At 34.0% G+C, this 14,084-nt stretch overlaps 1 protein-coding gene across 19 annotated transcripts in view; it reads right to left on the bottom strand.

Annotated features, from left to right (window-relative positions):
• The window catches only part of shot (dystonin-like protein short stop), a 620,212-nt gene that overhangs the window by 339,137 nt on the left and 266,991 nt on the right, over positions 1 to 14,084 (bottom strand). For all 19 annotated transcript variants that reach the window (XM_081739920.1, XM_081739887.1, XM_081739913.1 and 16 more), the window contains 2 exons: positions 7,011 to 7,088; positions 2,387 to 2,479 (listed from right to left, as the gene is read on the bottom strand). In XM_081739920.1, the coding sequence (XP_081596046.1) occupies positions 2,387 to 2,479; positions 7,011 to 7,088 (171 nt within the window). The remainder of the gene's footprint in view (positions 1 to 2,386; positions 2,480 to 7,010; positions 7,089 to 14,084) is intronic.

A 14,084-nucleotide genomic window follows, 5' to 3' on the forward strand; every position in this document is an offset into this window, starting at 1 on the left:
AAATATTCACATTTTATAATCGATTGTTATTAACTTGACTCGAGCAGTCGTGTTTGTATGTATTATTAGGTACACAAAAATGTAATATATATATCACGATACACAAGCGTACAATAAATACTGTTCTACTCATTTGCACTGTTTGTAAACAAGGCGATTTAACGTGGAATTATTCCTTTTAATCAGTCAATTAAAGCGCTCTTTGAAGCTTCTGAGAGTTCCGACAATTGTTTCAACTTCTAACACTTGCTAACTACGTTATAACGCAATGACTATATTTAGCTCGGTACTTCAAACCGCAAGTCATCAATTTCTGATTTAACAATACTATTAAACTGTACTTTAGTTTTACTTTATTTTGCAGTTTATCTTCTTCACATTATGAGATATGATATAATATTAACCTATTCATTATTATCCATCTAATATTAACTACTGCAACATTTTCTTTGTCTCAACATCAGATTAAATGTTGGAATATTTAAAGATTTCACAATATTATTACAGTTACAAAGGAAACCAAATGTTCGACAATGAGATATTTACCAAATGTAATATCAATCGATAAACGACATCGTGTTGAACAAATGACATGCTTGAGGTTAAATTCTCATGCGTAGTTTTCTGAGATTACAGTTTCTGTTTCATAATAAGAAGCTGTGTGCTTCTCGATTATTCCTAGTTTCCTTAATTTCTTTTTACGAAATAAAAAGCTATGTGCTTCTTGATGATCCCTAGTTTCCTTAATTTCTTTTACGAAATAAGAAGCTATGTGGTTCTTGATGATCCCTAGTTTCCTTAATTTCTTTTTACGAAATAAGAAGCTGTGCGCTTCTTGACGATTCCTAGTTTCCTTAATTTCTTTTTACGAAATAAGAAGCTATGTGGTTCTTGATGATTCCTAGTTTCCTTAATTTCTTTTTACGAAATAAGAAGCTATGTGGTTCTTGATGATCCCTAGTTTCCTTAATTTCTTTTTACGAAATAAGAAGCTGTGTGCTTCTCGATTATTCCTAGTTTCCTTAATTTCTTTTTACGAAATAAGAAGCTATGTGCTTCTTGATGATCCCTAGTTTCCTTAATTTCTTTTTACGAAATAAGAAGCTATGTGGTTCTTGATGATTCCTAGTGTCCTTAATTTCTTTTTACGAAATAAAAAGCTATGTGCTTCTTGATGATCCCTAGTTTCCTTAATTTCTTTTTACGAAACAAGAAGCTGTGCGCTTCTTGACGATTCCTAGTTTCCTTAATTTCTTTTTACGAAATAAGAAGCTATGTGCTTCTTGATGATTCCTAGTTTCCTTAATTTCTTTTTACGAAATAAGAAGCTGTGCGCTTCTTGACGATTCCTAGTTTCCTTAATTTCTTTTTACGAAATAAAAAGCTATGTGCTTCTTGATGATCCCTAGTTTCCTTAATTTCTTTTTACGAAATAAGAAGCTGTGTGCTTCTTGATGATTCCTAGTTTCCCTTTTTACGAAATAAGAAGCTGTGTGCTTCTTGATGATTCCTAGTTTCCCTTTTTACGAAATAAGAAGCTGTGTGCTTCTTGATGATTCCTAGTTTCCCTTTTTACGAAATAAGAAGCTGTATGCTTCTTGATGATTCCTAGTTTCCCTTTTTACGAAATAAGAAGCTGTGTGCTTCTTGATGATTCCTAGTTTCCCTTTTTACGAAATAAGAAGCTGTGTGCTTCTTGATGATTCCTAGTTTCCCTTTTTACGAAATAAGAAGCTGTGTGCTTCTTGATGATTCCTAGTTTCCCTTTTTACGAAATAAGAAGCTGTGTGCTTCTTGATGATTCCTAGTTTCCCTTTTTACGAAATAAGAAGCTGTGTGCTTCTTGATGATTCCTAGTTTCCCTTTTTACGAAATAAGAAGCTGTGTGCTTCTTGATGATTCCTAGTTTCCCTTTTTACGAAATAAGAAGCTGTGTGCTTCTTGATGATTCCTAGTTTCCCTTTTTACGAAATAAGAAGCTGTGTGCTTCTTGATGATTCCTAGTTTCCCTTTTTACGAAATAAGAAGCTGTGTGCTTCTTGATGATTCCTAGTTTCCCTTTTTACGAAATAAGAAGCTGTGTGCTTCTTGATGATTCCTAGTTTCCTTAATTTTTTTTTACGAAATATATTATAAGAATGACTCAGCAAGAGTGAATATTATTAAGATTTAAATTGACTGATTGATTCCTCTGCCACAATTTAGGAAGGTGGCTAGCACAGTAACTCGATACGAATTGCCTTATTGAAATGAAACAATATTAAGTTAATGGTTGTTTATAAACAGTGCAAATATCACACAACACTCCATCAGGACGGGTAACATCGAAGAAAAAAAAAGGTACAAATTTAATAAAATTCGTGAAGAATTTCAAAGAGGTACTTACTTGGAAGTGTAGAATAATTGTCCATATTAGGCCAAGGGTAAGTTTAGGGTTTCCATCTACTATGTCTTCAGCCCGGATATTAACCAATTTTATCTGTAAATATAAAATAGTGCGATCATGAAACAGGCATCAAGCATCCCTTTTAAAAAAATCTTAATTTATTTATTTAGATTTAATTTACTTAGACAAACAATCTAAAATATTGAATTTCATTTGTTTATGCAATCAATATAAAAGTATTGAACTTTATTGAGACATAATAGTCAACCTTCAGTACGATTTACTAAGCATTTAATTTTGAATATTAAACAATTATTATAAAGCCTCTTCTGGCACTAAGATAAACATAAAATAAGACATAATGCACAATCTTCACTAATAATTGCTAACTGAACTTATTATTAAGAGATTTTTGTGCGGTTTGAGGAGCACTCGTAGTTTATGTAGATATATCATATGTAGACTGAAGATAAAATCCGTGCTAGGTGCCAAAATTAGAAAACTTTGGTTTAATGTAAAACTATGGTGTGTATGTTTAACACTACTCAGTGCAAAACTGGCTATCTAATATTCACTGTGGAAATGGTTCAAATAATCTCCAGAAGAATACGCGTGCCTATATGTTACATCAGTTCTGAAGTAACATCTGGACTGTTTACTCAATATACTAGTTTTGGCACTTAGCACAGATATTATATTCAATCTACGTATCATTAGGAAGGTTTAATAAATCTACACAATGCACTTTCAGATCTACCTAAGAGCTCCTTCGTGACTAAGCGATTAGCGTACACGCCTTTGGCGTGGCAAACCCGGGTTCGATTCCCAGTGGAAGCTCGCGTGGATCAGATTCCACATTAATCAGTAGGTCCATGTTTCATATAGCCCCGCTGCTGAAAGGGACGTAAAACTCAAAATCCATTCAACTCAGATCTACCTTACTTAAAAGAAAATACTTTGAACTAACATTGCCTACTCCTATAAATATATCATAACTTTATATTAATAACCACTATGATTCATTACTATTCCAGTTTACGAAAGAGCAAATAAATAAAACAAAAGTTGTGCTGCTTTATATGATTGAGTCATTTTCCCAGCTCACTTTCTCTTCCTGACTTGTTGAGCCACCCGTTACTCGATACGTGTATTTACTTGAGAATGAAAAAAAAAAGTCTTTTTTAGTAAATAATCGCTATATTTAACTCATGATGTAAATAATCTTGTATCTTAATGAGAGGATTACGCATTAGCATGTTTTACGAACGATTCAAGAGGTCAGTGCCTCAAAGCCTCAGGTTACCGTTTCTATACTCAATCTCCAGGCTGCTGGTTATATCATCGATTGACTTACAAGCTAAACACTGATATCAGCGGCCAAGTATCTCATTCAAACGGTTTCCTTTGACATGGAGAAAGGGAGCACTAAATAATTTAGACTGACATTCGTATCACATTTAACTGACACTTCTCTGAAGATCCTTCAGCAAATGTCAGAAACGTGATTATTAACGATTTCTTCTACCAATAAATGATAAAAGGACTATCTGTATAAACATTTTTTTTCCTCCCATCTTAAGAATCTATTTTACTTTTCTGAACTTTACTGAATAACTTAAGGGTTTTCACTACAGCGAAATTAAACTACCGCTAATTTTTGAGTTTTTCTGTAATATCTTCAAAACAAATAATAATATTCATAAAGCTGAAACGTAGTGAACTAGACAATACGATTTTGCATGTGATACCTTTACCACAATTCACCTACTGCTTTTGATATACCGCTATTTACAAAACCCGCAAAAAATACTAAATCTATCTAAAGTCGCAAATCGAAAGCAGATAGATGAGTTATGGTAAAGGTATCACATGCAAAATCGTATTGTCTAGTTCACTACGTTTCTGCTTTCTGAATATTTTTGTTTTGAAGATATTACAGAAAAAACTCTAGAATTAGCGGTAGTTTAATTTCGCTGTAGTGAACACCCTTAAGAACATGAAAGAACATATACGAAGTGTGTTCAAAAAGTATCGAAGCTTTAGTTAGCAAAAATATAGAAAACCGAAACACTAATCCCCTGCTAAGTAGTCTTCTTCGTAATACACACACACTTCTTCCAGCGCCCCCGCCATTGTTGGAAACATGTCTAGAACGCAGTTTTTGGAATGGTGAGCAGCCGTGAGGCCGCATTCCGTATGATGTCTTCTCTTGACTCAGATCGGTTCCCTTTTAGTGGCATTTTCAGCTTGGGAAGTAACGAAAAAAGTCACATGGAGCCATGTCGGGTGAGTAGGAAGCCTAACGACACGAAAGAATGTTGTGTTGGGCGAAGAAAGCGTGAATCAAATTTTGCATACATTCTCATCATGCCCAAATTCTCGTTCAAAATCGAATGTACCGAATCAGATTAAATGGTTTCCGCTTGGGTATTGCCAAGCTTTTGACAAAATTTGATGCAATATCGCTGCTCAAGGTTTTCTGTCTTTTTACAAACAACTGAAATCCGACAACCGCTCACTACGCGTCTTCACTCGTTGGCCGACTGGTAGCGACTGACGCATTTTGCGGGCGAAAAAAAAAATCATGACTGCGCATGAGTGTTCCCGCTACATCTACACTGAAAAAAAAAGTCTCCCGGTTTTCAATGGTTTACACGAAAAAAAAAAAGATTCGATACTTTTCGAACACACCTCATATAATATTGAATCAACTAACAGTTGTTTCCATATCTTTTCTTATAGGCCAAAACTCTGGGGAAGAGGTGCAGTTTGTGATGTAAATATCAAGCATTTGAATTTCTACATTATATAAAAGTATGAAAAGTATTAGAAACTACTATTAAATTACCATACACTATTTGATGACAATTACTAAAAGTTACTGACCAATTTCAAAAAATGATCATTTGTTACTTTTTTTTATATATAAATAAGTCTATACCAAGAAAACGTAGTGCGAAACCAAGTAAAGGCTTAAGTGTTATCATATGTAATAATTAATTCTCCCTTTTAAAAAAATAATTCAAATCAAAGGACAACATCAAAAGTTTGACTTAATATAAATTAAAACACAGTAGCCACGGTACTATCAAAATGGCCATTAATACGTCACACAACTAGCTTCCAAACTGTCTAACGATAAGCATTTACTCAATGAGATTGGCCATTTCGTTTGTTGTATTTCAGAATTACTAGATATTTTATGACATTGTCCTTTCCTTTATGTTGTTTCGTTTCTTTTTCACATTGTCATTCCCTTCTCTTTCGTTTCGTTTTCTGATAACGTCCTTTCTTTTTCCGTTGTTTTGATATTGTCCTTTTCTTTTTCCGTTACTTATGTTATGCTTTCTTTCTTTTCCCGTTATTTATATATTTTGCTTTATTTTTCCGTTATTTATGTTTTGCTTTCTTTTTCCGTTATTTGTTTTGCTTTCTTTCCTTTTCCGTTTTGTCATTTTTCTTTTCTTTTAGGCTGTTTTGATATAGTTTCGGTTTTTCCTTTTCCGTTATTTTAATATTCTTTCTTTCACGTTCTATTCTCTTCATATTTCCTTCCGTTTTCCGATATTTTGATACTGTCCTCTCTTTCTATTATTTTAATTTTGTTCTTTTTATCCATTTCCGTTGTTTTGATATTGTTTTATTCTTTTCTATTGATTTATATTGTTTTCTTTCTTTCTTTTTTCTGTTATTTTAATATTGTTCTTCCGTTATTTTGGCATTGTTCATTTTTTTCTTTTCGTTATTTATATTTTGTACTTACTTTCCTATTTTCGTTATTTTGATATTATCTTCTCTGTCATTTTCCGTTACTGTTTATTCTTTTTTTTTTTTTTGTTACTTCGATACTGCTCTTCTTTCCTTTTCCGTTCTTTATATATTGTGCTTACTTTCATTTTTGTTGTCATTTCTTTCTCCATTGTTCTGATATTCTTCTATAGTCCGCGTCACCCGAATTGGCATGTAGGATCAGCCAACAAGCTCGCAGTGCGCTGTTACTTAACCTTCAGAGAGGAATATAATCATTCATAATTGTCCACAAATACGAACAAAATCAATTATCAATGATATGATTCCTCTTTGAAGGTTTAGTAACAGCGCACCGATAGCTTATTGGCTGATCCCACATGCCAATTAGGGTGACGCGAACTATAGGATAAAGCTTGCCTACAATAACTTACTGGCTGAAAACACTGATAATATAAGCTATTGCAACATTGCATTAATGTCTCTTTACAACAGTTGATTTAGTATAAATCACTGACAAGGCAATTACTTCTTATACTAATTTTAATTTTAAATTCTACCGTTGATCAAATCATCGTGGTAGAGCTATATCAATGCATATGCTGTTTAAGGAAATCGTGGTATTCCCCTACAACAATGATAGACTAAAATTCCAATATTACTACTGTATTTATGCCATTTTTCAAAAATATATTGCTATATTAAAAATATGTGTTACATTATTACATTTCAAGTCTGCAAAACATAATAAACAATTTATTTCGATCAAAAAACACAATAAACAATTTATTTCGATCAAGAAATTACAATTTTTTCAACTTTCGGAGCATTTTCAAATTAATTTCAAATTATACAAAAGGTGAATCAATCTTCTTACCTTTCGATATCGCAAGAAATCCAACGCAATCTGAACGTTTTGAAGCATATGAAATCTCATTCGACCTCTCTCTCTAGGCTGAAAAACAAAAGGTAAATAATTAGTTTCCAGTCGAACTACTTCAGCATTTCGCTAACAAACACTTCAATATACAACAATAAATATACAAATATTGCATACTCAGGGTAGAAAATGGCTCTTAATAAGTAAGTAACTCCACCAACAAACTTTGGGAGGTGATTCCTTATATGAAATGAAAGGAGAAAGTTCTTATAAACATGGGACGAAAAACGTCTCCTTTCAGAGTTATGAACCAACGAAAATTCGAAAATTCATGTTTCGAAACGCTCTGCATTAGAAACTACAGGAACGATCCCAAGCGGTTTAAGGAATTACAAACAAACTAGTACGCAAACTATCTAAATATCCATGTTTTACCATCCTCCGTTATCGGCGAAACGAACTGTAAAAAGGAAATTGAGGTATAGGGATACTCCTTTAAGTACTAATAACGCGTCGAGACACAGCGGGTGATGACGTCATAACTTTATAAAAAATATTTTTGTTAGGCCTATTTTTATTGTTTTATGGCGGGCTTACTTTTGCACCTAGAAGACTAAAATTTAACATTCCGTCCACCGAGTAGTATTTATCAGATTTTTCACATCTCTGTTAACACTAGAGTGTCTAGAGGAGCAAAAATTAAAGGAAAGGTCAACTTGAACCAAAAATCATTTTTTCGCAATTTTTCCCCCTCAGATATATGATGGAAACATGTCAATGGTACCGTTTGAAAGACTGTTCTATTCTGAAGAGAATGAGGTACGAATCATGAACCCTAGGATAAATAGGGATGTCTGAAGCCTGAAATTTTGTACATACATTTAGTACTTCCCTTAGTATTTTTCAGTTGATTTTCAGATCTTTGTGTTAACACAGGAGGGTCCAGAGGGGCTCAAAATTTGAAAAAAAAAAAACGATTTCTCTCAAAATTTTTCGCCTCAGGCACATGATAGGGATGTTTGAATGGTACAATTTGGAAGATTGCTCTATTGTGAAAAAACGAGGTATGAACCATGTTTCTCGGATGAATATGGATGATGCTGTAACCTCTTGACTGAAAGTCTGTAATTTACCTTTAAAAAGCCGGAATGTAAAGGGTTAATACAGAGAAAATGTTAAGTGTATTAAAAGGCCGGAAAACGACCATTAAGAAGACCTAGGCACAGAAGGGACGACAATATTAAGGTGGATCTCACAGAAATAGAAATACAAAGTAAAAACTAGATCCAGTTGGTTAAGGACAGAAGTCAATGGAGAGCTTTTGTGAACGCGGCATTGAACCTCCGGATTCCATACGCTATAAAGTAAGTTAGGTAGTAGAAGGCACGCAATGCAAATTTTTTAAAAGAAAAGAATTCTTTAATATGTCCTTCTATTTGCCTAACAAATTTCCCTGGAAGTTGAGAAAGGTAATGCAACGCAACACAATGTTCGATGTAGGTAGCACAGTTACACGGCAAAAAAGGATAGCTTTATTTCTGAAACATTGTGTACATATAAAGCACGAAAGTTAAATAAACACTTGAGATGTGAACACCCTTACGTCATCTTCTCTCAGTCAACACTTTACTCTTTGCTCCATCAGAGGCAGACAAAAGACATTTGCATATTAACACCAAAAAAAGAATGAAAAAATCACTTGACAGTCCATGAGGAGAATAGAGACAACCTACGCCCACTCCGGTATCTAATATTAAGTATTACCTTCTGATATTATCATCAACGATCCAATAAAAGTTACTTTATTATTCTTGACAAATACGGATAACTAACTAATAAGTTTTTGCTTTGTATAAGTTTTACGACCTTCTACAATACCGAGGTTATGAAGTAAAGGATATTATATAAATACTCTATTTAAAATAAGCGAACCCATCTTCCAGTTATTTTTGAAAACTACCCTTATTAAGGGGAATCTATACATAAAAATGCATGTTCCACTATAACTCTGTAATGTCTGGAGTAATTTCAACCAAATTTGGTATAATACGACTTGCAATCTTAAAAAAAAAAAAAAAAAAAAAAAAAAACTACTACAAGGGTAAGACACTTCTAACACACTCGTGGCCGGGTGGAAGGGAGTACTTGTAAAAATATTTTTAAAAAAACGACCGATATTAGTGTCCAATCTAAAGTTTTCGGAACGCTGAGATGAACAGTGATACTTCCAATGCCGAAATTCAAGTTCAGCTCCCATTGGACTAGGGATGAAAAATAAAATGACCGACATTAATATTGAATTCATAGTTTTGGGTATCAGGAAAGGCTGACCCGTTTGAAATTGCTTCTGGATTATTCTACCTAAATAAAGTTTTTAAAATGACATTTTCATTAAAGGGTGCATCCTAAGGAGAAACAAGAGTTCAAAAATTAATGCTCAAAATAATATATCTTACGGGCTTTTATAACCGAAACGCGTGCCCTAAGCGGAGAAAGAATTGAAAACATTTCTACAAATTTATTCTCCTCGTGCGAAGAACGGGCATTTCAGCTAGTCTATACTATTACAAAAAATTAGAAATAGGTGACTCATCATCGTCCAGCCCATACCACTATTGCTATTAATGTGAAATTTCAAAAGAATACTGTTTTGTCATGAAGGTATGGGATAAGAAAGGATTTTTGGAAATACCGATTATAAGGGGAGTAAACGGGGATTCTAAAATTTCCTCAAGAATACTGTATATCATGAATTCCTTACGTTGGAAAGATGAAACTCGGCATATGAACTCTTCATTAAAAATAAGAAAATGCGTGTTTCAGAGTTCTCGAAAATTTTGATCCAATGGGGAGAAAAAGGGATGTTTATGAAGTACTAAAAAAAAATCCCTTTGCTTGATGGGAAAGTGCCGAATGTGAGGATTTGCTTAAGTTGGATATCTGAAATTCGGTATATAGACATTTAGTTATAAAGGAAACACATATTTCAACGTTTCTGATAATTCCGCTCCAAAGCGATGGGAGTAATAAAACTTGAATTACGTTGAAATTTCCCTTTATTTAATATTAGCCAGAAGAGAGAGTAAAAAAGAGCCTACGCAATCAAGACGGCATTTCAGTAGCAGGTAGAATGATTAGGTGTATACGGTTTGCAGATGATATGGTCGTTTGTTGCAAGATCTGAATACAAAATCAATAAGATGTTAGGAAACTTGAAGGGTTGCGGAGAATATGGGTGAAAATAAATGTTAGTAAGACAAAAGCCATGGTGATTGGAACGAAAAGGTCGATGTCAAATATAGAAGTAGGAGAGGAGAGAATAGAACAGGTGACTAGATTTCGATATCTTGATAGTATTATTAGTAATGATATGAAATGTGAACGTGAAATAAAAGCAAGGGTAGGAATGGCAAAAGAAGCCTTTAGGAGAAAGAAAGGGGACCTTGCATGAAGAGCTGAGAAAAACTAATAACAAGCTTCGTGTGAAGTACTGTGCTGTATGGGCCAGACAAATAGATGTTATACAAAAATGACGAAAAATGACTGGAAGCTTTCGAAATGTGGGTGTGGAGAAGAATGGAGAGAATTAGCTGGGTCGAGCGGAAAACGAATGAGATGATGCTAGAAACGGTAGGGGAGAAAAGAGCAATTTTATATATTATTAAGAAGAGGAAGAGAAACTAGTTGGAATATTGGCTAAAAAGGAACTGCATCATGAGGAACTTGCTAGAGGGTATGGTGGCAGGAAAGAGAGGGAGGGCGGCAAGGAAACTACAATTAATGGACGATATCAAAACAGAAAAATTGCACGTGAAGACGAAGAAGTTAGTGGAAGACAGTGGAGCATGGGAGCTTCTCAGTTGTAACAAGTGATCTGCCAATAACGGCAAAACACCTATGATAATGATAATAATAATAATATTTATTTATTTATTTATTTATTCCTAAAGTGCTGAATGTGAGGATTCGCTTAAATTGCAGAATGAAATTCGATTTAAAAGCTCTTAAAAGAAATTAAGAAAATATGTGTTTCAGTATTTTAGAAAATTCTGCTCCTAAGGGGGCAAAGAAACCATTTTTTTTCTATAAAATAAAAATTTCACTTTATTGAATCCCAAAGTGCCAAACGTGGGAATTCTCTTGCGTTGGAGATGAGAAGTTCGGTATATAAACTCTTTTATAATCATAAGGGAATATATGTTTAAGAGTTTTCGAAAATTCTGCTCCTAAGAGGGAAAACGGGGGTAAATTTTATAGCGTCCAAATTTCCCTTTCTTTGTTGAGAAAGTGACTCATGTGGGGATTCTCTTAAGTTGAAAGATATAAACTGTTATATTAAAAAAAATATGAGAAGACGCGTTTCAGCACTTTTGAAAATTCCTCACAGAGAATAAAAAACTTATGTGGCGTACGTAAAAAGCGTAGGTTACATGCGTAAATCCTGTAGTTTTGAACTTAACGTATGACTACGTAACATCCTGCAGAGAGTGTTAGAAATGGTGGGGGAGAAAATAACAATTTTAGATATTATTAAGAAGAGGAAAAGAAACTGGTAGGGACATTGGATGAGAAGGAACTGTATCATGAGGGACGTTTTAGAGGATATGGTGGCAGGAAAGAGGGGATGAATGTGAAGGACACTACAATTGATAAACCATATTAAAACAGAAAAGTCGTATGTAAAGACAAAGACGTTAGTGGAAGATCGTGGAGCATTGAAGCTTCTCAATTGCAGCAAGTGACTACCAATAATAACAGAATACCTAGCAAGTGACTACCAATAATGGCAGAATACCTAGCAAGTGACTACCAATAATGGCAGAATACCTAGCAAGTGACTACCAATAATGGCAGAATACCTAGCAAGTGACTACTAATAATGGCAGAATACCTAGCAAGTGACTACCAATAATGGCAGAATACCTAGCAAGTGACTACCAATAATGGCAGAATACCTAATGATGATCTATAAAGAAATCTCAAGTAAGCTTATTTTGAACAGCGTCAAATTAGATTATATTTCAAAAGTTTTAACAACGAAACATTCATCATATAAACACAGAAACTAAGAAGTGTTTTCTAGAGACGTCATTACGGAAAGAAAGAAAGAACATATTAGTACGGGAAACAATAAATTGAGATCGTGCATCTATTGAACCGTCCTACAGGAAATGGCATTTTCGCTGGAGGTAATCACGTTGGGAAAAAGTCAAGAGAAACATTGCTCTGGATAACATGCACCATACAATTTGCACATTCCCTTCCCCCCTCTCCCTAATTCTCCCATTTCTTCTTTCGTTTTCTTAACCAACGCTCGTACTTCATCAAACCGCAGTTTTACATTCCACTCTTTTACCCTCCAGACTACAACATTAAAAAATAATGGTAGTTCAACCGTTCGCTAGGAAGGGAATCCAAGGTATATTACATGTTATGTATTCTTGACCACAAACCGCGCAATTATTTAAGATGTTTGGTTTCGCGGAATGCAAGTTTCTTCGTTCCCTTCGAAGGGGAGGTCTCTCTGTGAATTTGAAATTTCAAATTTTTTTGCTTACAACTTTTAAAGTAACAGTAACAATCTGCAGTATCACATTTGTAGATATCTAATACTCAGGAAGTACAAACATAAGAGTCTGGAGTAAACGGCAATATACTTTATATTATTATTATTATTATTATTATTATTATATTATTATTATTATTATTAATTTTATTTTGAATGCTGCAAACAGCTTACAAGCAAAAACACAGCTGTAAAATACTACATAATGCAGAGCCTGATATAGTAGGCTAAGTAAATAAAGTAACACTTACAGTGAATTGTAAGTCAATTGTTTACTTAGGCGGTTAAGACCTTTGTTGGAAAGTAAAGATAAAAATTACTTAATTCAAAATAGTTTTAATATCAAGATCAAATAAAAATGGTCAATATTCCAAAATATTATTTTCAAAAGAATGTTACGAGTTTCATTTAAAACAATTTTCTAAAAACTTCATGCCTATCAAGTTACAATATTTTATACTGTGTTGTCATAGTGGTTAAAATACACTGGAGATCAATATAATCGCCCATGCTCAGATACCGAAAATCTACGCTCTCATTTCATCGCCTATATTCAGAAACCAAAATTCACGCTCTCATTTGATCGCTCATACTCAGAAACCAAAATTCACGCCCCTCATTTGATCGCCCATACTCAGAAACCAAAAATCCACGTCTCTAATTTGACCGCCCATATTCAGAAATGAAAAATCCACGTCTCTAATTTGACCGCCCATATTCAGAAATGAAAAATCTGCACTGCACAATATTTCACACGCTCGTATAGCATACACAATCTACCGCTATGCGAAGTTTAATGCAAACCTGAAGAGTTCGGTTGAACTCGTACAATATATGTATATACAGGGTGTTTCAAAATGAATATCGGGTTTATAAGAATTTATAGTATTTATTACATTTAACGTACAATTATAAATAATACAACAAATGAAAGAGCAACTCAAACAATTTTTGCTATAATTGTTCAATGCGAGCACCATTCCTCACACGGCACACGAGTCGATAGGAGAGAGAGAGAGAGGCTCAAATTTCCTGCCAGGATATGGCACAAAACACATTCAATTATTTAGGGGAGTCTCGATGCAACTGTATCATTTCGTGGGGATTTGTTGACGACCTGATGCGAACATTATGAGTGTTCACATCGCCACTTAGGTAGAATGTCGATTCGTCACTGAAGACGACCCGGTCTAGAAAATCTTCATCGTCATGCGGCAATATTTTATTTGTAAATTAACACGTAAGCCATAATCTGTAGGCTTTAGAGCTTGAAGCAACAGGAAACAATAAGAATATACTTGTAAGCGTCTCTTTTAAGTTTTTCATACAGATAGTTGCACTATAACTATAGATTTAGTCTTTGTAAAATGTAAAACAGAAAGCTTTCTGCTCACTAGTCGCCATCTTTGCTACTAGCGCTTTCTAACGGCAGACAGAGGAAACAGTGCATGCACATGCGTACGTACAAAACTATTTGAATTGCTCTTTAATTTGATTTATTATTT

Source organism: Thermobia domestica, chromosome 2, assembly GCF_964235325.1.
Source record: "Thermobia domestica chromosome 2, izTheDome1.hap1.1, whole genome shotgun sequence".
NCBI classification, from domain to species: domain Eukaryota; kingdom Metazoa; phylum Arthropoda; class Insecta; order Zygentoma; family Lepismatidae; genus Thermobia; species Thermobia domestica.